Genomic DNA, 22207 nt, shown 5'->3' on the forward strand with positions numbered 1-22207 from the left:
CTTTAATCCATTAACATTTAAGGTAGTTATTGGTATGTGTGTTCCTGTTACCATTTTCTTAGTTGTTTTGGGTTTATTATTGTAGGTGTTTTCCTTCTCTTGTTTCCTGCCTATAGAAATTCATTTAGCATTTGTTGTAAAGCTGGTTTGGTGGTGCGTATTTCTCTTAGCTTTTGCTTGTCTGTAAAGGGTTTAATTTCTCTGTTGAATCTGAATGAGATCCTTGCTGAGTAATCTTGGTTGTAGGTTTTTCTCTTTCATCACTTTAAATATGTCCTGCCACTCTCTTCTGGTTTGTAGAGTTTCTGCTGAAAGATCAGCTGTTAAGTTTATGGGGATTCCCTTGTATGTTATTTGTTGCTTTTTCCTTGCTGCTTTTAATATTTTTTCTTTACATTTAATTTTTGATAGTTTGATTAATAGGTGTCTTGGCATGTTTCTCCTTGGATTTATCCTGTATGGGACTCTCTGCGCTTCTTGGACTTGATTGAGTATTTCCTTTCCCATATTAGGGAAGTTTTCAATTATAATCTCTTGAAATATATTTTCAGTCCCTTTCTTTTTCTCCTCTTCTTCTGAGACCCCTATAATTCGAATGTTGGTGAGTTTAACGTTGTCCCAGAGGTCTCTGAGACTGTCCTCAATTCTTTTCATTCTTTTTTTTTTATTCTGCCCTGCAATAGTAATTTTCGCTATTTTATCTTCCAGGTCACTTATCTGTTCCTCTGCCTCAGTTATTCTGTTATTGATTCTTTCTAGAGAATTTTTAATTTCATTTATTGTGTTGTACATCATTGTTTGTTTGCTCTTTAGTTCTCCTAGGTCCTTGTTAAACGCTTCTTGTATTTTGTCCATTCTATTTCCAAGATTTTGCATCATCTTTACTATCATTACTCTGAATTCTTTCTCAGGTAGACTGCCTACTTCCTCTTCATTTGTTTGGTCGGGTGGGTTTTTAACCTTGCTCCTTCATCTGCTGTGTAATTCTCTGTCTTCTCATTTTGCTTAACTTACTGTGTTTGGGGTCTCCTTTTCGCAGGCTGCAGGTTTATAGTTCCCGTTGTTTTTGGTGTCTGCCCCCAGTGGGTAAGGTTGGTTCAGTGGGTTGTGTAGGCTTCTTGGTGGACCGGACTGGTGCCTGTGTTCTGGTGGATGAGGCTGGATCTTGTCCTTCTGGTGGGAGGACCGTGTCCCGTGGTGTGTTTTGGGGTGTCTGTGACATTGTTATGATTTTAGGCAGCCTCTCTGCTAATGGGTGGGGTTGTGTTCTTGTCTTCCTAGTTGTTTGGCATAGGGTGTCCAGCACTGTAGCTTGCTGGTCGTTGAGTGGAGCTGGGTCTTTGCGTTGAGGTGGAGATCTGTGAGAAAGCTTTTGTCGTTTGATGTTACGTGGGGCTGGGAGGTGTCTGGTGGACCAGTGTCCTGAACTCGGCTCTCCCACCTCACAGGCTCAGGCCTGACGCCTGGCCGGAGCACCAAGACCCTGTGAGCCATACGGCTCAGAAGAAAAGGGAGAAAAAAAAAGAAAGAAGGAAAAGTAAAATAAAATAAAATAGGATAAAATAAAATAAAATAGTTGTTAAAATAAAAAATAAAAAATATATTGTTAAAAGTAAAAAAAAATTAAAAAAAGAAAGAAAGAAGAGAGCAACCAAACCAAAAAACAAATCCACCAATGAAAACAAGTGCTAAAAACTATACTAAAAAAACAAAACAAAAGAAAAACGGACAGACAGAACCCTAGGAGAAATGGTAAAAGCAAAGCTATACAGACAGAATCACACAAAGAAGCATGCACATGCACACTCCAAAAGGAGAAAAAGGAAAAATATATATGTATAAAAAAAAAAAGGAAGAGAGCAACCAAATCAATAAACAGATCTACCAATGATAATCTCTAAATACTAAAATAAGATAGAGATAAAACTAGAAACAAAGTAAACCCCACGTCTACAGTTGCTCCCAAAGTCCACCGCCTCATTTTGGGATGATTCGTTGTCTATTCAGGTATTCCACAGATGCAGGCACATCAAGTTGATTGTGGAGCTTTAATCCACTGCTCCTGAGGCTGCTGGGAAAGATTTCCCTTTCTCTTCTTTGTTCACACAGCTCCCAGGGTTCAGCTTTGGATTTGGACCCGCCTCTGCATGTAGGTCGCCGGAGGGTGTCTGTTCTTCGCTCAGACAGGACGGGGTTAAAGGAGTAGCTGATTCGGGGGCTCTGGCTCACTCAGGCCGGGGGGAGGGAGGGGTGCGGATGTGGGGCGAGCCTGTAGCGGCAGAGGCCGGCGTGACGTTGCACCAGCCCAAGGTGCGCCGTGCGTTCTCCCGGGAAAGTTGTCCCCGGATCATGGGACCCTGGCAGTGGCGGGCTGCACCGGCTCCCGGGAGGGGCGGTGTGGAGAGTGACCTGTGCTCGCACACAGGCTTCTTGGTGGCGGCAGCAGCAGCCTTAGAGTCTCAGGCCCATCCCTGGGGTCCGCGCTGATAGCCGCAGCTCACGCCCATCTCTGGAGCTCGTTTAGGCGGCGCTCTGAATCCCCTCTCCTCGCGCACCCCGAAACAGTGGTCTCTTGCCTCTTCGGCAGCTCCAGACTTTTTTCCAGACTCCCTCCCGGCTAGCTGTGGCGCACTAGCCCCTTCAGGCTGTGTTCACGCCGCCAACCCCAGTCCTCTCCCTGCGATCCGACCGAAGCCTGAGCCTCAGCTCCCAGCCCCGCCCGCCCCGGCGGGTGAGCAGACAAGCTTCCGGGCTGGTGAGTGCTGCTCGGCGCCGAGCCTCTGTGCGGGAGTCTCTCCGCTTTGCCCTCCGCACCCCTGTGGCTGCGCTCTCCTCTGTGGCTCCGAAGCTTCCCCCCTCTGCCACCCGCAGTCTAAGCCCACGAAGGGGCTTCCTAGTGTGTGGAAACCTTTCCTCCTTCACAGCTCCCTCCCACTGGTGCAGGTCCTGTCCCTATTCTTTTGTCTCTGTGTTTTCTGTTTTCTTTTGCCCTACCCAGGTATATAGGGAGTTTCTTGCCTTTTGGGAAGTCTGAGGTCTTCTGCCAGCATTCACTGGGTGTTCTGTAGGGGTTGTTCCACATGTAGATGTATTTTTGATGTATTTGTGGGGAGGAAGGTGATTTCTGCGTCTTGACTCCTCCACCGTCTTGAAGCTGTCTCTGCCCTAGCTTTAATTTCTTACTAGGCATGGCACACCACTCAGCAAGGTTGGCTCAACCTCCTGGGAACCGTCCTCTGCCAGTCTATTGGCACTGGCTTGAATGAATTGGGGTGAAGTTGCCCAGTTATTGAAATGGATGGCTTGAGGGCAGGTTATTTGGCTCATAAACCCACCTGTTACGGTAATGAGGAATAACGAATGGTAGAATCTGCCCAGGATCCGATTTACATCAAGGGCAGAAAGGCCCCTGCTGCCTAAGCCCAGGATCTTGTTTTCCTGAGATTGCTTCAGGAGGATTTGGACAGTGACCTCCCAGCCAGTGGGATCTGGAGAGTCACTGGGTAGCTTTCCATGCACGTATTCCTCTTCCGTAGGGAAGGCTAATCTTTTCCCTTTGATCAGAGTTGGAATGAATCCTGTTTTGTTCCTCTCAGCAAACCCACTGGCATTGATGCGCTTGTCTTTTTCCTCTTATAAGCCTCTAAACTCATTCCTTTGTTTGTTGGTTGTATCTGGAGGAAGAGTTTCCTCATTGCAGTGTCTGCATGTTTAGCTCAAATTCAGCCATTTACACATAGTGTCCTGAAGTGTCACTGTCATTTTGCCTCTTGAGTTGCTTGTTAGGAACACTAAGGGCACGTGTGGCCCCCAGAACCACGGGCAGCAGGACAGGCTGGCCCTTTCCAGTTGGCCGCTGGGTGTGCAGTGGCCGTGGAGCTCGCCGCCTCTCAGTGAAGGAAGGATGCTCTCAAGGAAAACGAATGAATGCAAGCAGCCCTTAGCCCTGTCACTCCTACCCTTAAACTTCCCAGTAGCTGTATGTTAGTTTGTTCTTACTGGTGACCGTCTATCTTTCTTTCCGAGGCTCTGTGTCTCTGTGTGTCCTTCACAGGGACTTTCCTCTCTGTAGGGGAGTGACTCACCCAGAGGTCATTCTCACAGCCTTAGCCCTCCCCCGAGCAGAGCCCCATCTGCTCAGAAGTAAGCTTTTCAAAAAGGCCCCTGAACCCTATAAATAGCTGTCACCAGTGCCCTCATTCAGAGCTGTGTGAACTCCCACCCATGTATCATTCTGAACCCTGGGTTCATCCATCCATTCTGGGTGTTATAGCTTCCAGAGGAGGTCAGGTCAGCTAGAATGGGATGGGTGGTGGCCACCAGGGGCACATGCCCTGATTCCAGACCTATTGAAACAACGAATGCTTTTCTTCACTAAATGGACTCTTTTATCTTTCTTTTCTAATCCCTGTTTTTCTCACTTCTTCCTTTTTCCTGCATTCCTCTTGTCTCTCCTCTGACTGCTTAAGAATGGCAGTGCCCTCCGGGCCATTGCTGGACTTGATTGGAGGCAGTCAGAGACTTTGATTTCTGGGGCAGGAGTTTAGGGGTTGCTCCCTGTGGAGAGTCTAGATGGCACATTGGCACTAAGTACAGTCTTAAGTGGGGAGGGGAGCGCTGCCCACAGAGCCCCCCGCCCTGTCCCCAGGCCCCTCACATCCACGTCACCTTCTGTGTGTCCCCTCCTGTCTCCTCTGTGCCTCTTCGCTTGGCGGGGCCCGTGACTCTGAACCTCTTTCTACTTGACGCCTCTTTAACCACAGTTTTATGTAATGTAAAATTTGCATTTTATGATGATTTTTGCTAGACTTGGTTTAGCAAATAAGCCCAACAGTTCTTATTTTGGGGTGATTTGATTCCCTCCCCTAAACTGTGGTAATTATTATTCATCGTCATTCCGTTTGACTCGGTCACCCCAGCGTCATGTAATTTCTTCCTGATGTTTTATTTTCTAAGCCGGCATTCACATCGAGGCGGAACCTCACTCGTGTTTGTATCCCCAGTACCCAGCACACAGTCGGCGCTTACTACATGTCGGCTGGAGGAATGAGCAAGTGCATGCACATCCCCACGTCTGAGGGCAGGAGGCAGATGTGGGCTGGAGGCCCAGACATGTTCATGGATTAACGACCTCCCCCGTAGAAGACTGTTAGAGGAAGAGAGCCAGCTGGTGTTGAAGCCGGGGCGTGCGTGCGCGAGTGGACACGGGCTAGGCGGCAGCGGAGAAGGACGGGGGTGGTAGACGCACCTTTCCTTGTGCGGCTGTGTGCACGTTGCTGCTACTCATCTGCTTACTGTTGTCACTGTTGAGAGTTAGCTGCTTCTCCAGACCCATGCCTCTCGCACTTGGACGTGTCTCCTGGGCACTCACCATCTCTACCTAGACTGGCCAAGCTCACCCTAATCCGTATTTGCTGGCCGATTGATTACTAGGTTTGATCAGCTGCAGAGGAGAGTGAAGAAGCATCTTTCCTCAAGGCTTCCTTTCAGATTTAAGATCTAGTTGCCTCTGAATGTTTTCACTTCAATGAGTGGATTTCCCAGTGAGTAGACTGGAAAGGTCGTGTTGGGGAGTGATAGTGCTGGTAAGATTTTCTAAGCTCTTGGGAATGTTTTCATAGGAGAGCTTTCCGTAAGCTGGTTAAGAATGTTTTAGGTCCTTCTCGGTCTTCCCTTTTGCATACTTTGCTACCGTTTCTGGAACTTCCCCTCCCATCCCTTTTAAGGCTTTAGTTACATGAATCTGAAAACAGGCCACAGGGCCTTTTAAAATTATATACATCAATATGAGGCCAACCCAGTTTTTCATAAATAGGTCAAGATGTTTCTACAAAGTAGGGTTTCAAAAACACTCTATCCTTTAAAGAAAGAGGTATTTTAAGGAAAGACGACCAACGTTCAAAGCTCAGCTGTTGGCAGGGCCTGAGAATCCTGGCCACGAGAAGATGCTGATTTCTGGGGCCTGCCTTGGATGGACTGCCAGGTGCCACAGGCACTAATTACTAAGGGAGAGCCTGCTGTGGGCCAGATGTGGCGTGAGGCCCAGGCCGGGTGTGAAAGGGGAAGGCCAGCTGCAGACCTGCAAGGAGCTCTGGGTCCCGGAGAAACAGCTTGGTTCTGAACAGGGGCCGTGGGGAGCCGGCAGCCGCATTCCACCCCAGGAGGGTAGCAGAGACAGGGTTTTTTCAGTCGAACAAGTATTCTTGCTTTACTTAACTACAGAACGTTCATGTCTTTCTCATGGAGAGAGCGACTTAAATCTCTCCCCAAAGTTCTTTTTATGGATAGTTGTGCTTTCAATCTCTATATCAGAATCAGCCAATAATAGTGTGATATTGGGAAGGCCTCCAAACTGTAGCAAGTCAGGGAGGGGAAGAAACTATGGTGGGATTTGCAAGGTGGTTCTTCACATTTATCTGAGAATAGATTCCCTTGAAGAATGGTAATAATTTCTGACATGATCCTTGGAAAAGTTTCTAGGACTCTGTCTTATGTTTGTAAAATTGAAAAGAAGTCTGAATAGCTGTGAAAACTGGCTGTGTTCACAGGTGTAAACATGCACAGCGTCACACCCAAGAATATTATCCTGAAGTCACTGAAATGCTTTGTCACCCATTTCACGGGCCTTACCATCCATGAAGAGTGTATGTGCCATGTGTTCAATTCCCCACCAAATTTTCTGTGCTGTTAACATAGCCTCATGCAAGAGATGCACTTTAAGTTTACCCTAAGTTCCCCTGAATAGGGAGGTCCCACATAGGTGAACTAAGTAGAGAGTCTCCACAAATATGTTATTCATCACATTTTTTAAATAGGAGATTCTCCAGTGGATCTGAATATTTGGCAACAGAATATGACGTATACAGCCTGGTATAAATCTCTTCATTTTTCCCTTGTACTTGATTTTCAAGAAGGTTGATTTCTAATTTACTGTTTCCCTGTAGTGGATATAACTTCCTTTTGTGTTGTTTTGGGTCCTGCTTCCTAGCACTGGAAAGTGCTTGTGTGTGCATATCTGCCCTGCTCCGGATTCAGGATGCTGCCCTTTGAGCTGGCCTTCAGTTCGTTGGATTTACTTGGCCTCTTTGACATAGTGGATGCCAGGGCTTATGAGTTCATGCTACTGTTTGCAGTAGAAGTGGTTAAATTCCTATATGTCCATATTTTTCATTTTAATTACTGGCCCTGTGTTGAAAATGTATTGTTGGAAGTGCCACCAAGAAACCCAGGTCTGCCTGGCATTCCTCTTCTGGGGCAGGCCATGGCCTTTGCCCCCAAGGTGGGACAAGAGAGCCTCAGAGCAGGGAGGCTTTTGCCAGTTTCCTACCCAGATCTGAGAGCCAACACTCGGGGTCACTAGGTGACCTCTGCAGCCATTGTCCTTGGGGCTACTACTTAGAGGGTTCGGGTTTTGACTCCTACAGTTTGATTTTTACTTTTTAATTAGGTTATTTGAGGTGAATGCATGGATTAAGTTTCTTGTTCTTTGTGTAGGACAGAATTAAAGGGAAATTTAGGACACCCTGGTCTGCTTTTGTTCATCACTTCTGTTATAGTCTTAATGGATATTAAGACTGCCTCGTTCCATTCTTCTTTTATAGATGGGAAGGTCCCCATTTTTATTTTTATGTCATATTCTTCCATACACAGCTTTATTTGACAATGTAAGTTGTATTTTTAAGAAAATATTCCCACATTGCCATGTCTTTTACTTTTGTAGGATGATGTCATTTCTGATGGTCACTAATTGGTATGTCTGAATATCTCTCCTTTGATTCCAGGTATTATTTATAGTGATTTTGAAAAGAGAGATTTTGTTTCAAAGGTGTAAAATTTGGGTTACTGCTCTAACTTTACCACTGAGTCCCAGGAAATAGCTTGCCCTGTTTCATAAATTCTTTATAAGTTGGCTTCTCTTATGGGTGATAATCAAGTCTGTGATGTTCTTTGCTTTATTCAGCTGGAGTGCTCGAGTTATTATCGTAAAGTGCACATCAGTGAGATGCACTGGGACTTGGCGTTTATTCTGTGCAGTGGTGGTAGTAAAATTGTCTTCTACACTTAATTATGATTCCTCATACTGGATTCATAGTGAGTTTTTAAAAAAAGGGTCACCCACTAGTAGATTGAAATCTACTGTTGGGAAACTAAAAGTGGTAAGTACTTAATGGTATTTTAGGATTAGCTTGAAAATATCTGTAAGTTGATAGTATTGATACTTGGATCATACGATTGTGTTGTCACCAGCTGTGGAGTGATTTGGTAATTAGACAAAGCACTTTAGAAAGGGCTTATTATTAATAGCAAGTGGTAGCCAGTTTTTATAGGTGAAAGAGAAGGTGGTTGAGAAGAGCAGGTTTCCAGGTGATTAAATGGAAAGCAGATGAAGCTGGGGAGAGGGAGAGGCGGACGAGGTAGGAGGGTGGGAAATCAGGCCATGTGTTAGGGATTTAAGGAAATGCTTTACAGAACTCATTTATATTCTTGGGGTGTGTTTTCCGTAGTTCCCTCAAACCAGAGGTTCCTGTTGTGACATGTTTTGGATTTTTTTTAAAGTTTCATTAGATATATAAAAGTTCTTTGTGATATAGCTTTATGATGTAGATAATATTTAGCTTTTTCTTTTTTAATTAAACACATTCCATGGAGAGAGTGTAGTAATTTGTATATCCTGGGGTTAGAAAGCTTTGGCTTTATTTAAAAATTTGATATATCAGTACATACTTTTGGTAATCTTTAGCTAGTCACTGAACCCTTCGCCATTCAGTTTTACCATTATTTAAAACAATCTTTAATGCTCACTTATTCATTCATGCATCACACATTTATTGAGTACCTACTATGTGCTCAGCAGTCAGTAAAAGTAAAACCTTTCTTGGAATCTATTTGAAGTTCTTGGGAGATAATATTATATATGTAGAAATGTGTTTTATCACTTTTCAACCATTTGCATTAAAAATATTAAAATTTAAACACTTGTTTTAACTTGATATATAATTTCAGCATTAGCAATTTATAATAATGAGAAATTAGTTGGAATGTGACCCCTTTTCAGCATTCTAATTATTAAATTGTACCTAGCCTTGCCCTAAAGTCAAATACCATGAAGATATGTGGGGGAAGGATTGGAAATCATCCCAGTCCTGGGGCAGTAAAGATACAAAGAATGTCCAGAAGACCCAACCAAGCCTGATTTACCCCAGAAAATAAGTTAAGTCTGACATCTGGTTTGTACTTAAGTTTGTACGACCACAGAGAAAGAACTGATTTATGTTCAGGAAAAACTGTACACACAGCAGATTATTTATACCCTTTTAAAAGAAATAAAATATTTTATAATAGCTTGCCAAAAATATAGTGCCCATTATAAGAAAAGCCCGTTGCTAAGTCTCTCATTGGTCGCTGTAAGTAATGATACTTTTGACTAAAACTACAGGAATGCCAATCCAAATTTTTCAGCATTTTGAAGGACTCTAAAATTGCACCATTTAAGGTAATGCCGGCTAGCTAAACTTTGTAACATTTGGTTGTAGACCATAAGCTGAAGAGCCCGAGGTCAGAATTAGGCAATCTAAATTATTTGGAATAATGGAGGACAAAGGCAGGGCTTAGCCAGTAGCTGTTCCTCTGTCTGTCCTGTCTGTTTCATGACTGCGGAGTGCAGATACGGAGAGGTTGCTGCAGAATCATTGTTTGATAGACCAGAAGTGTATCTGAAACCTGACGAGGTTTAAGGACTAGTTCGTTGCTGTTCCTGGGTGTTTCTCAGTCTGAAACAGTCTTCCCTGGTGATAAGATTAGAAAAGAAGAAAGAAATTAGCCTGTTGCTGATTAGTAGCAAAAATGTTGGCATCAAAGCGCAGAGGGTTTGTGTTATTTTTGTTTTGTTTTGCACATATAAATGAGAAGTGTCTGTCTCTGTGACTCTTGCCCTCCTGTCATGGTCAGTGTATGTCTAGAGCCTTGCTTGTCCTCTGAAAATACAGCACGATGGTACAAAACCCCAGCCATGAACACCAACGGCTACAAGTAAGGCTACTGCAGAAAAGTGAAACAAAGGAGCATGTCTGCTGACACTTCAGCATCACCAAGGTGTAGATTCTTCATGTCCTTTGGGGAAAGATCCACTTTACAGTGCTGCTGGTTTATGGGAAAACTAGCTCTAGTCGCCATCAGTCCATACTGGTTTAATACTTAGTGACTGTGGTTTTTAGTAGTTTGCACTTGAGGAGTTGCATCACAGTTTGGCATATATTGTACTTTAAGGGCCTGACTTAGTTAAGGCTCTTTTGGCTGCTGGGGCAACAAAGAGAATTTATCCTAAGTGTGTGGGACCCTTAGTCAGCCCGGGGGAGGGAGATGACGTGGCCTGCCCCGTGGGGGGAGCTGCTGGGAGTGTGAGCTGGCACTCTGAAATAGCTGCTCTAAGTCTGTCTCTGTTTCCTGTTTCTCCCTCGGGTCTTCCTTATGTCTGTCTGTCTGTCTACCCAGCCAACTTTACCTCACTTTCATAGCTTAAGAAGGGATTGACTAGCAACTCTTGAGAAGTTGGTCAGCTACGGTCAGGGGTACACATGGCACACACAGGGCTGCCACCTGAACCTTTGCCTGAGAAAGATCCTGCTTGGAGTTTATGTTTTCCTGGTTACGAACCTGTTCTTCAGTGACCTTCTTAAGACATTCCCTCCAAAGGCTGAGCTCAAAAAGGCCAAGTAAGTAACACTGTGTCTAGCATAAGAGATTTTGGTCTGGAGTGAAGTCCCGTGAACTTGGATGGGAAAGAAATTAATTACATCTTTATTTTTCACAGCTCTCCAACTAAATACGATATTTCTTTCAATTGTGAATGTAATGCAGTAGTTCTGGCAGCACCTGTGACTTGTCACCAGTGGACATCGCAGATATTTTCAAATTCCATTACGTTTGGTTACTGCAGATCTCTCAAAATTTCACTAATGTTCAGCACTGCTTCAAAATGACAGTGGTTACTGGACTGATTGCTAGATCTTGTTATTTCATGTGTGGTAAAGAAGCACATAATACTTTAAAATCTTTAGATAACTTTAAAAAAAATGATTGGTTTTCTGTGTAATTTTCTGTATTTTATTTTATGTATTGGAAAACAGTATTCCGAGAAGACGTCCATTAAGTTTCTCCAGGCTGCCACTAGTTAGAACTAAACTACTTCGGAAAAAATTGCGATCTGGAATTGGACCACAGTTTTCTTTTTAAGGCTGTCAGGTTTCAAATGTTTTCTACAAGGAGTTTTCCAATTTTCTCCACTCTACTTAGAACTCCCTTTCCACAATTTTTACTTTTTTGTTTTAAAATCTTTTAAGGTTTAGTAATGGATTCCGAGTCTTGTTTTTCCTTTGCATAAATTGTATATTCTTTGGAGCTGAAGAGTCTAGATTGTTACAGTATTAAAATTTAGAGATATATCGGCATAAAACTAGATCTTGGTGTGTAACCTCAAGATGTGGAAGCAAGATGTGTTTTACAAACCTACGTTTCTCAAGATTAGATATGATGAGGCGCAGTTCACTTAAGTCTGCCTGGGCCTTTTAAGTAGAACTCATTTTATCACACTGACAATTACACAGATATTTGGGGAACTCCCCCATGTGATAGTGTAGCCTCTCTCTTGTGTAGTCCACTTAGTATGAGCTCAGCATAATTTGTGAGAGTCCTGAAAATATATAGGATACGTAGAGTCCTGTGTGCTGGGTTGCGGGAGACAAAGCTTCTGAAAGAAAAGTTCACAAAGTACCGTGTGACAGTAAAAGTGTATCTTTGCATCAGAAATACTGATATGTGATGATATTTTGGAGGCGAATGCATTTTGGGAGAATGAATATCTAGCATAGTTCTTATTTAAAAATATGTTTTACACCACTTCTTTATAAAACAGGCCTTATAAATTCCTATTTATGCTTTCAAAGATGATTTTAAAAATTTACACTGACCCTTTCGAAAGTAACATTTTTACTTAATGTCAAATAAACGGAGATGGCTAAAACATTTAGTTCTTCCTTAAATCATAGTCACTTGAGAACTGGGTGTTAAGTCTCATCTTTACGGCTATTGAACATTTTATGCACATATTTACAGAGTTGATACTGGATATATGCGTTTCATAAATGCAGCGGTCTTCTGAAACACTTGGCCATTAAATTTAGTTTTCACAAGAGTATTTTTAGGTTAGCATGAACAACCCATTTCCGATACTTTGTTTCTGTGTCCCACTTTCTCTGCAGTAGATTTGTCTCATGGACTCTGCCCTGAGGTTTGAGAAAGACGCTCACAGTTTGACAGTAGTAAGCATACAAGTACGTCCCAGGGGACAGAGGATTTATTCTAGAATCCATTTAAGTGTTGACAACAAATTAATATTCATGTATTTAAAACTTTCATAAGTAAATTGCCACATTTACAGTTTGTTTTCAGTGGCTTATATTTCACAAGTTTAAAGGTTTCAGAGTTTAAAGATCCCATTTTTTTCGTATAATAACTGGAATATGAATATTACAACATTTTTTTATTATGGAAAATGTCAAACACAGAGGTCTTTTCACTGCCATGCATTTCTGGCACTTGTGTGAATTTCATGTTGTCTTGTTATCTGGCTGCCCTGTAACTTGGGGCACTAGCATTGTACCTTCCTTGACAGAGCTCCTATTCCAGGACCTAGAGATTTGGAGGGATTCGGACATTTTAAAGCATGCTGCCTCTGGTTTACTAGCAAATAGGGAATTATAAAGAATAAAAATCGAAAAGATAGCTGACAGAGGGAGAAGGAGAAAAAGAAACAGAGAGAAAGAAAGAGGGTAAATACTGCTGGGCTAAGTGGCTTCCCTCCCTGGGCTGGGACCCAGGACCCCTGGGGGAGGAAGAATTGCTCCTGTCTCTGCCGAGAGCTCTTCTTCTGCCTGTCACTGAGTCAGGCACCTAGGGGTTCTTGGCTGAGTATTTTGGCTGCATGAAGGAGGCTGCTTTGCATCTGCCTGTAAATATAAGACTTTCTCTGGAATTGCCACAGGCCCATGGTTGCAAATTAAACAGAAAAAATCAACCCTGGCTATATACCATGGCTTGGCTTTGTTTCTAACTCACTGCAAGGATTTTATCAGTGTTGTCTACTATTTTATATTTACTTACATTTATATCATAGGATACGTTAATTGTGTTTATTGTGTATGTGCCTTGTTTTGTTTTTATTTTTTACAAATACGCCTACCCAATGATTTTCCTAGTTCGTGAGGTAATTCTTCATTTTCTCACTTCTTCTAACCATTTTTCTCTAAAGCTACCTCTTTTAGGGCAGAGATTTTGTTTGGCCCTTATTGCTCTGTATTTGCCAAGCAGGAGCAGCCAAGTTGTATGTGTGGTACTAGGACCACACAGCAAAGGCTTTCTTTTGGTGCCAGAGATCAAAAGAGAGGTCACTGTAGGTGATGGCTGTCGGCACAGGAAGGCTGCCACTTAAAAGGGTAGAGAAGATGATTAAGTTCCCAGTCGAGGGAGGCACTTATTGCTCAGGTTCAACTTTAGAAGCTCTAGGTTACTACCTTGTGCTGCGTTGTGCTTAAAAAGCTGTGTCCCTGCTAGGTGTTTAGGAGATGACGGGTGGTGTTGCTGTCAAATGTTGATGCTTCCTTAGTGTGACATTCTTCACTGATAGACTGACCATATAATTTATGATCTAAGCAGAGATGCTTTTGAGCGTGAAAGAGCGTATTACTGTTAATTATTCTGGAACAGTAGGTGTAAACTGGGACTGTCCCTGTCAAACCAGGATGTATGGTCACTCGACTTACTGACCACAGTTTTATAACTTCCATATACAGAGGACAAGAGTCATGTTAAGACAATCATGACTCCCAGTGGTGAGTGTCCTGTGGCTTATTCCTAACTTGGATACAGTGATGTGTGATTCAGTATTGGACACATAAAGGCATTGACAGCTGGCCGAGAAGAGTAGTCAGGAGAGATGATGCTGAGTCAGAGCCCCTGTCAATAGTGGTCTGTTTAAAAAGAGACCTAAAGTACATTCAAAGTCCACCCCCCCCCCACCCGCCCCAGCTCCTTGAGTGGCTGAATCGCCCCTTTTATGTGTGAGCTAAGTGGGACTGGAGCCGTGAATCAGGATTTGTCAACACTCAGGGCCTGGCGCGTCCTTCCCTTCTTCACAGGAGCGCAGAAGGGGGTCTTTGTGCTCCCCTCCCTCCCCATCACTGAAGAAGGCTTTTTAACTTCGTCCTGTTCTGGGTGAGTGAAGAGTGTTTCGGTTAGAGCCTGTCCCGCTCCTGGCCAGCAACCCCCTCCCCCCTCCCCCCTCCCCCCATCCCCTCCCCCTCCCCCCTCTCCCCTCCCCCCCTTCCCCCCCAGGCGTGGGTCTGGTGTCCCAGCACGAGGAAGAAATGCTCTCCAGCACTTAGATTCCCTGACTGGAGCCCCTGGCAACTTCTTCACCACCTGTTAGAGGAGTTGTCCTGTATTTGTTCTTAATTGTTCCATAATGCTAGGTTAAATGCACCCTTTATTTATTGACTTATTTATTATTTTTTTAAAATAAATGCACATTTAAATGTGATTTTAAAACCACCTAAAAAATATATATATATATATATATTTTTTTTTTTACTGTTTCTGCCCTCAGGATTCTTCAAAAGGATGAGCATTTACGTAAACAAATCAGAATTAATGTGTGTTAAAACATATTTTTTTCTTACAATCCGGAATTTTCTACATATGGTGTATGTATCCTTTAAGATCACCTGATTTTGGAAGGCAAGTTGGGTAAAGTACCATTTAACTGTAATACAGACGTAGTCAAGCCTGTGCATTATATTCCCTAGTTTTCTGGTACATCCTTCTGAAATAACCTAGATAAAAAGTTGGTTACATGCTGATATTTTCAGTCTGTGTGGCCTGAATTCCAAACTGATCATTATATACTGCCTGGAGCTTCCTATTCTCATTGGACTAAAAAAGATTATTTTGAAGGGAAAGGGGCAAAAGAGGCTAACTGAATTTACCACTGTTTCTTTAACTGTGCTGAGAGTATTGAGTTAAATGGAAGCTGTCAGTATTCTTATTGCTTGCTTTAAAAAAAAATGTTACCTAAATTGGACTTTGGTAAGAATCTCATTTTTAGCTTAAAAAAAAAAATCACAGAAGTATGACGTGTTAGAACGATCTCATCTCTGGATATGAGAATACAGGTAGATAGCTTTAGTTTTCTTCTGGAGTTTATTATTTGAGTTGGCTTAGTTTTCTACATATGATAAAATATTTAATTTTATGCAGTGAAATTCTTCAGAAAAGAGCTAAGGTATAAAGATCATGCAAGAAAATGGCATTTGTACAGTTCACTTTTAGAATATTTTTTTGGCTCCGTTGTATGGATTATAAAAAAAATAACCAACATTAGACTATTACAATGCATTTTTTGGTTTGATTCTTCTATTAGCACTGTGTCTCAGCCTCCTACCTTTTCACAGGACATGCAGCTGACATTACAGCCTCTTTCTAAGTACTAGAAAAAGACATCTTATTTAAGGGGTGTAGAAGGAACGTTGATATTTTCTACAGATGCCGCATTGTTCTTAGATGCCTCAGAGTGTGTAAGAGAACCCTGAGAAGGGAAAGCCTTCCGGATGTTGGCCTGGTCGTAATTGTGTTAGTGCCTCTCCAAAGGTTCGGGCATCTGTTGAACCTGAAGTTGGAGCCCCGCTCAACGCTTTAGGGCCACTGCAGGACGGTGGCTGCTTCCTTCTAGCGCAGATGAGTCTGGGAGCTGGTCACCGCCCTTGTCAGCTGTCATTAGCTGCCCACTGATCCCGGTGCTGGCCCTTAAACCTCACGGCCCTTCTGTGATCCATCCCATCTGAGAATCTGTGCTGACCCCCGTGCCAGGCTGTGAATGGCTGTGGGCAGGCCTGTGACGGGCGTGTTTCTGGGCCGGGTGGTCTGTGAGGTGGCGCACGGGACTCCCAGATGGGACGTGTGTCCACAGCCGCCCCAGGGCAGCTGCATTGCAGAAACCCCTTTCTGAGCGCCATTTCAGTGCACTTGGAATGCTCTGGCTTCCTCTCGCTTTGTTACATAGACCAACGTCAGGGGCATTTAAAATAGACAAATTAGAGAATTTTAGCCAAGTTTAGGATCTGAGTGTATAGCTGGAGAAGTAACTGGGCACAGTGGAAAGAACCGAAAACCCGAAGAGTTTCACGTTCTGGCTTCTCCACTTGCGGCCTGTCAGCCCTGGCCCTGCCCTTCACTGAGCATGCGCTCTCAGTAGCCTAAGAGCCCAGGGTCCTTCTAGCCTAAGAGCCCAGGGTCCTTCTTCTGTGTTTTACGTCTGCGAGGGGCCCTGCTGAGCCTTCCTGTAGGTTATCTTACGGGCTCCTCCCAGGGCCCCTCTCACATGGATCCTGTTATTCTCTCCATGTAATAGGGGAAGCTCGGAGACACTAACCCACTTAATTTGCTGAAGGTCACGAGGCTAGAACGTGCGCAAGGGTTGGGTTCGGGACCTGGCTCGCTCTTTGTCTGGTACTGCGTTGCCTTCCTTAAGTTTTAACGTCTCTTCCAGTTAAGCTCTCAATCGTGGGGCGTGTGTAGAGAGGCCTGACCAGGGTGTGTGGAACAAAGGAATCGGACCTGGAGGTGGCAGCCTGGTGGAGGGGGCACAGAAAGGACATTCTGAGTATAGAGCCAGTTGGGGGCAGGGGAACAGCGGTTCAGGGCTGGAAACAGGGGCCACGGGCCTAGCAGGGGGCAGGGGTCTCCTCCGTAAGCACAGCGTGACTTTGGTGCGGAGGACACGGCCCTCCTGCAGCCGGCCTGGGGCTGAGCACCCTTCCTGGCAGGGGCCGCTGGTGCGTGTCGGGAGGGAAGGGGGCACCACGTGGAGACATGGTTCCTCTGTCAGTGGCTTCCCGGCCGCCACCTGGGGCAGTGCCCACCGGGAGGGCGGCCAGGGCGAGCCCCGGTCACGGCGCTGCAGGTCTCAGAGACCAGCTCCAGGCCCAGAGGAAGAACGCCGAAGGTGAGATCCTCTGGGGATTTACCTTATTCCTGAGTTATTAGTGGCGTCTGATTTTGCCACAAGAGTCTTTCAGTCCACAGACTTTGAACCGTGCATACATTTTTTGTGATTATAGCCTTGTTAGGGAAAGTTGGCCAATGTTGGCTTCATTTTCAAGAAATGATGGGGCTTCCTCTTTCTAGCCATATCCTTAATGATTTTCGAGGGTTCACGACAGTTACACAGCTTAGAGATTTGGCAGCTTGAACACATGAGCCTAGTTTTCTTCAGCAAAGGCCTCAGGAGGTTTCTTACAGTGCGGGGCGGCGGAAAAGGTGGGCAGAAAGAGTTGTTGGACTCATTTTTGCAGGTCGCAGCGCTAGGCAGAGAGCACACCAGTGAAGCGGGCACCTCTGGGTTCAGAACTCAGCGTCGAGGGTGCCTGCCACAGGCCACAGAGACGCCAAAGACTTCGCTCAAAGGGAAGAAACTCCTGTCTGCACAGCCCTTGATTTTGAATCACCTTATCCCTTCTGTCCTCGTCCCTCCACCTCGACACTCTTTCGAAGGTGAAATCTCTTCCCCTGAAACTTCAGTTGATTCCAGTTTTGGCTGTTGGAGCCCAAGTGTCCAGAACTGCAAAAGATCTTTTCTGCTGAGCCTTTGAAATATTTGAAGATAGTGACCAGGTCCCTCCTGGCCTCAGGCTCTTCTTTAAACACCCACACTTTTCCTCACTTCCCCCCAGTAGCTTCCACACTTTGCACCGATGTGGATCACAGAATCCCAGGTCTGCTGTTTGTGACCTGTACAGGGTACACGCTGCCCTGCCCTGCCCTGTTCCTGTCAGAGATCCAGCTCGTAGAACTCTCCAGAACACCCTGTGTTTTTTGTTCCTTTATCTCCTTTTTTCACCCAGATCCTTCCTCACTTGTACTTAACAAATTAACATTTTGAACGTAAATGTGACTTTATATAGATTGTTGAATTTCATCTTATTACTTTCAATTCTTCCTGTTCAGATTTTTGGATACTATTCTCCCCCCCCCTCCCCCCCACTGACACACTAATGATTTCACTCAGCTGTGTGGTCTGAGGATTTGATAACCTGGACTTCTCTATCTTGTTATCTAAGTCATCGCTAGCAAAGTTCCATGGAGAGGGGCCCATCTGTGAAATCTGTGGGCACCCATAGCTGTTTGCTGTCTCATTACCCTCGTCAGGCTCAGTGTGAGGTGGGGACACGTTCTACCTCATGATCCCCTTTGACTTCTGCTGGTACCACCTTTAACCGAAACAGCACCATGATCCCTTGGTCTTAATAGCAGTTCTGGGATTGCCCAACAGAGATGCTTCAACCTCGGGGCACACTTGGATCTGATAGCAACTGTTGTCATTGTGGACTGAATAGTGAAATTTTCAAAGCAAGGAGACAAGCTTTGTTTTAGAAGGGACTGGCTTATCAAATACAATGTAGTTTCTACTTCTTTGCCTGTAGATAGGTCTAAAAAGCTCCCTTGTGATAATAGAAGCATGATTAAATGATGGCATAAATTCTCTGCCTTAATTTTGCTAAGGATTGAAATACAGAAATTAGTGAGAAATTTACATGTAGAAACTTGGTCTGTGAGAAAATGTCATTTATTAAAAAGGACAGTGTTATACTTTTTTCTGTGGTTAGTCATATGATTTTTCTACATTTTGTTTTTCGTCCTATGAAATTATCCATTGGAAAGCTCACTAGCATTTAAGAATTCACTTAACTTCTCCTGACAGAAGTGCTCCCTAGGTATGAATTTGGAGTTCTGATGATTTTTTTAATCCTTCCCTGATTTTCTAGAGGATTAATGAGGAAAATGGGACTGAGTACTGCTGAGATCCTCCGCTTTGCCATTACCCCCTCCTAGAGCAGGGATGGCAAAGACAGACATGTGCGCTCCTCCTGCACCCCTGGCCACAAGGCATCAGCCCTCTGTGCGCTTCCCCCTGAGCCGGGACGGTCCCCTGCTCCCCGCGGCCTGCAGGCAGCCCTGGGGTTGATGGCAGTGGGTCTCAGGATGGAGCCCAGATGTCCCCTGCTCTCTGGGGGTGTGGGGCGTCTTCCAGTAGGGTTCAGAAGGACCCCTGCGCCTTCCTGCTTTCCTGTGGCTAACCCCTTATCATGTCCAGGTTTGTTACTGCTCTCCTGCAATTTTCCTTCTCTCTCCCGGCTGAAAGCCGTGGCTCAGTCTCCCGAACACCTGCGGTTCTGGGGTATTGATACTTTGGCTGTGGCTCTGCAGTAATTCTTGTGATTTATCTCTCCATCAACCAGATTGTGACTTAAACAGGGTTGTTTTCTCTCTCCTTTCTTCAATAGTAGGAGTCCAGTAAATATAAATAGTAAAAAAAAAAAGTGCCTTGGAGACCTTGTTTTTTAAAAGGCTGATAAAAAGGCATCAGTTTACTAAAAAATGTAGTGCACTCTTTCGAAAGAATTAACGCATCCCTTAAACATTACTGGTTTAAACAGAGTATTACCTGTTAAGTATTTCTTTCCTTGACCAACTCCCCCCTCCCAAAAAAAAACCTAAAGAAACTCTAAAAAGAGGAAAACAAAACCAATTCAGCGCTGCTCCTTAACCATCAGTCTCATTTTCTTCCCCTCCTTAATGGGATCGGTTTCAAACTGGGGCTGAGCAAAACGCATGCAGTCTCCCTTCCCCGTCTTCTGAGGAAGGACGCACGGTTAGAGCTGCGCCCGCTCCGGGCTGCATGGCCCAGGGTCTCTGGTGCTGTGACCCGGGGTTCCGTGGGGGCACTGCCAACTGTTAACCTTCGACGGACGGTGCCCGTTTTACTTTGAATTTATTTTCATGGCAAACGTTTGTTTTTGAAACATATCACCCCGGAGAACATGGCTCGTGAGGGAAGATGGATCTCGCTATTCAATGCACGGTTCTCACTCCCGCGCTCCGTGTGCTCTGTGGTTGGTCAAGGAGGGCTCCGCATTGACCTCGACTTCAGAGCCCCTCAGCCACACGAGCAGGCGCCCCGAGCCTGTCCACATAGGCGCTCCCACGTCTGCGGAAACCCCGGCCGCTTGCTAAGTGCAGGCCTCGCAGCCTTTATCCCGTGGGGATGTCGGAACGTTTTGGGCAGGAGAGCTTTGCTGCTCGCCTTAGCAGCGGCAGCAGCAGCGTTTGGGGACAGTGTTGAAGGGAATACCGCACGCTGTTTTCATGTCCTCTCAGCAGAAAGACAGCCGGCCGCTGCCGGAAACGCCGTGTCCTACGGCTGCGAGGCTGCCCCCTGCTCATGGCTTCTGTCCAGTCATCGGATCACAGGGCTTGGCTTCTGCAAGGTGCCTTTCACTGCCCTCTGGTCCACTGAAGGCACCAGATGATATCGTTGAGGCTTTGAACTTGTGATTTTGTCACATTGAGAAAATGATAGGGCGTCAGTGGTCTGGAACGTGTTTGCATCTGCTTAATATTAGCCGTGCGTTACGAGGCAGGACTTGACTGGTTTGGAGGAGTTTTATTTCCCTTGCAAACTGTTCTGTCCTCGTATGACTAACACGTGAACCTTAGAGGAAGGATTGCTTCTTAGCCTTTTTTAAACACTGCTGCAATAAACTCCCCAAACACTTGTGCCATCATGTTTCTTTTCAGTACATCCTATATATGGAAAGTTCCTGATGTTTCAGGAAAAAAACTTAAGTTAGGTGAGTGAGAGCGAGAGCAGACACTTTCTGGGTCCAGTTCTCATCCTGCGTTTTGACACCCTTCAAGCATGGCTGTGCTTTCCCTGTGGTTCCCATGCTTTTCTACATCAATTGTCGTCTTGTTCATTACTAAACTCAAATCACCTTTGCTGTTCTGAATCCTAAGCAGAGATCAGACTCCTGGAGAGCATGCTTCCAACTGAGCAGTGCACTCAGTGCCACAGGCCACAGCCAGGCCAGGTGCCGCTGTGTGCGGGATCCGTCCTGGCCCCCAGTGGCTCACAGACTGCGCTGGTTGTGAATGGACCTCAGTATCGAGTGATGTACATTATCATGTTTGTGTGAGTGCATCGTATGGCCTCTGGCTGTTCAACACTTTCACTTCATAAAGCTTGTGTGTGATTTAAAATATTGTAGATTTTTTGTTGACTTTTGGGTCTTGGCTTTTGTGTGTGCGTGTGGTGGCAGAAAGCACCTAAGGGGTCATGATGTATTAGATTTTGTCCTACTGGTGAGTGTAGCGAAGTGACCAATAGAGATATTTGGAAGGGGGAAAGACCATTTATTTAAAACCATTAGTGATAATTATTTGTAGTAGAACTTGCCATGATTTTAGTCATGATTTGAAAATTATGAGCTGCTTCTGCCCCATATACTTAAATATTTTTGCCCAGTGTTCAGAACATAGGATTTTTATACCCAGGATTCCTGTAGTTTAGCCTTTCACAGCTGTAGCCATTGAGTCATTGCTGTGAATTCCAATGATTATAAAACTTAGTCTGAAAATGTATCAGTGCTTTTATGAGCCCAGTATCTCTCTGTATCAGTACACGAGGTGATGAGTAACTATAGATAGTGTAAGTTTCTGAAACCTTTGTGCATCTTCCAATAGAGACGTTTATTTAAAGTGTTACTGTCTCCTCTCCCCACCCCACCCCCAATTAAAAGCTGTTATTAAACCTTCAGTGTGATCTTAACAATCTGTAGCATCCTGAGTCAAGGAAATTAAAAAAAAAAAAGATTTGCTGATGTGCTTTAGAGAAAAATGGAGCAATTTGTTTAACCCACCTTGGAATCGACTCTCAGGCAAATGATCAATAGACTTTGGTGGGGTATGGTAGGCATAAATGAGATTGTATGTGTGTGTGTGGGGTGGCAGCCAAGGGGCTGATTTCCTTAAAATGTAAGTGGCCTGCCAGATCCCAAAGGCATTTTAGTCATTTTCAGTGACTGGATCCAGAACACCTGGATCTTTCTACTTTCTCCCATAACATTAGGGCCGGCCTCTCTCTCTCTCTCTCGCTGGCTCCTTCCTCCCTTCCCTCCCCCCATAAAGGCTAATAGTGAGTGGTCTCAAACTTGAAGGCAAAACAGAGTTACGGAGGATCACAGGAGAGCCTGGTCCTAATGTTTTCTTCTGAGTTGAATCCTGAAGGCTGTTGACATCAACTGAAAGGTAGACACACGAA

General features: G+C 44.7%; 1 protein-coding gene across 6 annotated transcripts in view; it reads left to right on the plus strand.

Annotated features, from left to right (window-relative positions):
* The window catches only part of TRIO (trio Rho guanine nucleotide exchange factor), a 373499-nt gene that overhangs the window by 22213 nt on the left and 329079 nt on the right, over nt 1-22207 (plus strand). The window contains exon 1 of one of the 6 annotated variants that reach the window (XM_082381869.1): nt 10430-10712. The exons of the other annotated variants lie outside the window; for them this stretch is intronic. Coding sequence (XP_082237995.1) covers nt 10634-10712 — 79 coding nt within the window. The 5' untranslated portion in view covers nt 10430-10633. Of the gene's footprint in view, nt 1-10429; nt 10713-22207 lie in introns of those variants that run through there. 6 annotated transcript variants of the gene reach the window in all.

The sequence above is a fragment of the Balaenoptera borealis genome (genome assembly GCF_965194805.1).
Source record: "Balaenoptera borealis genome assembly, chromosome: 2".
Taxonomy (NCBI): Eukaryota; Metazoa; Chordata; class Mammalia; order Artiodactyla; family Balaenopteridae; genus Balaenoptera; species Balaenoptera borealis.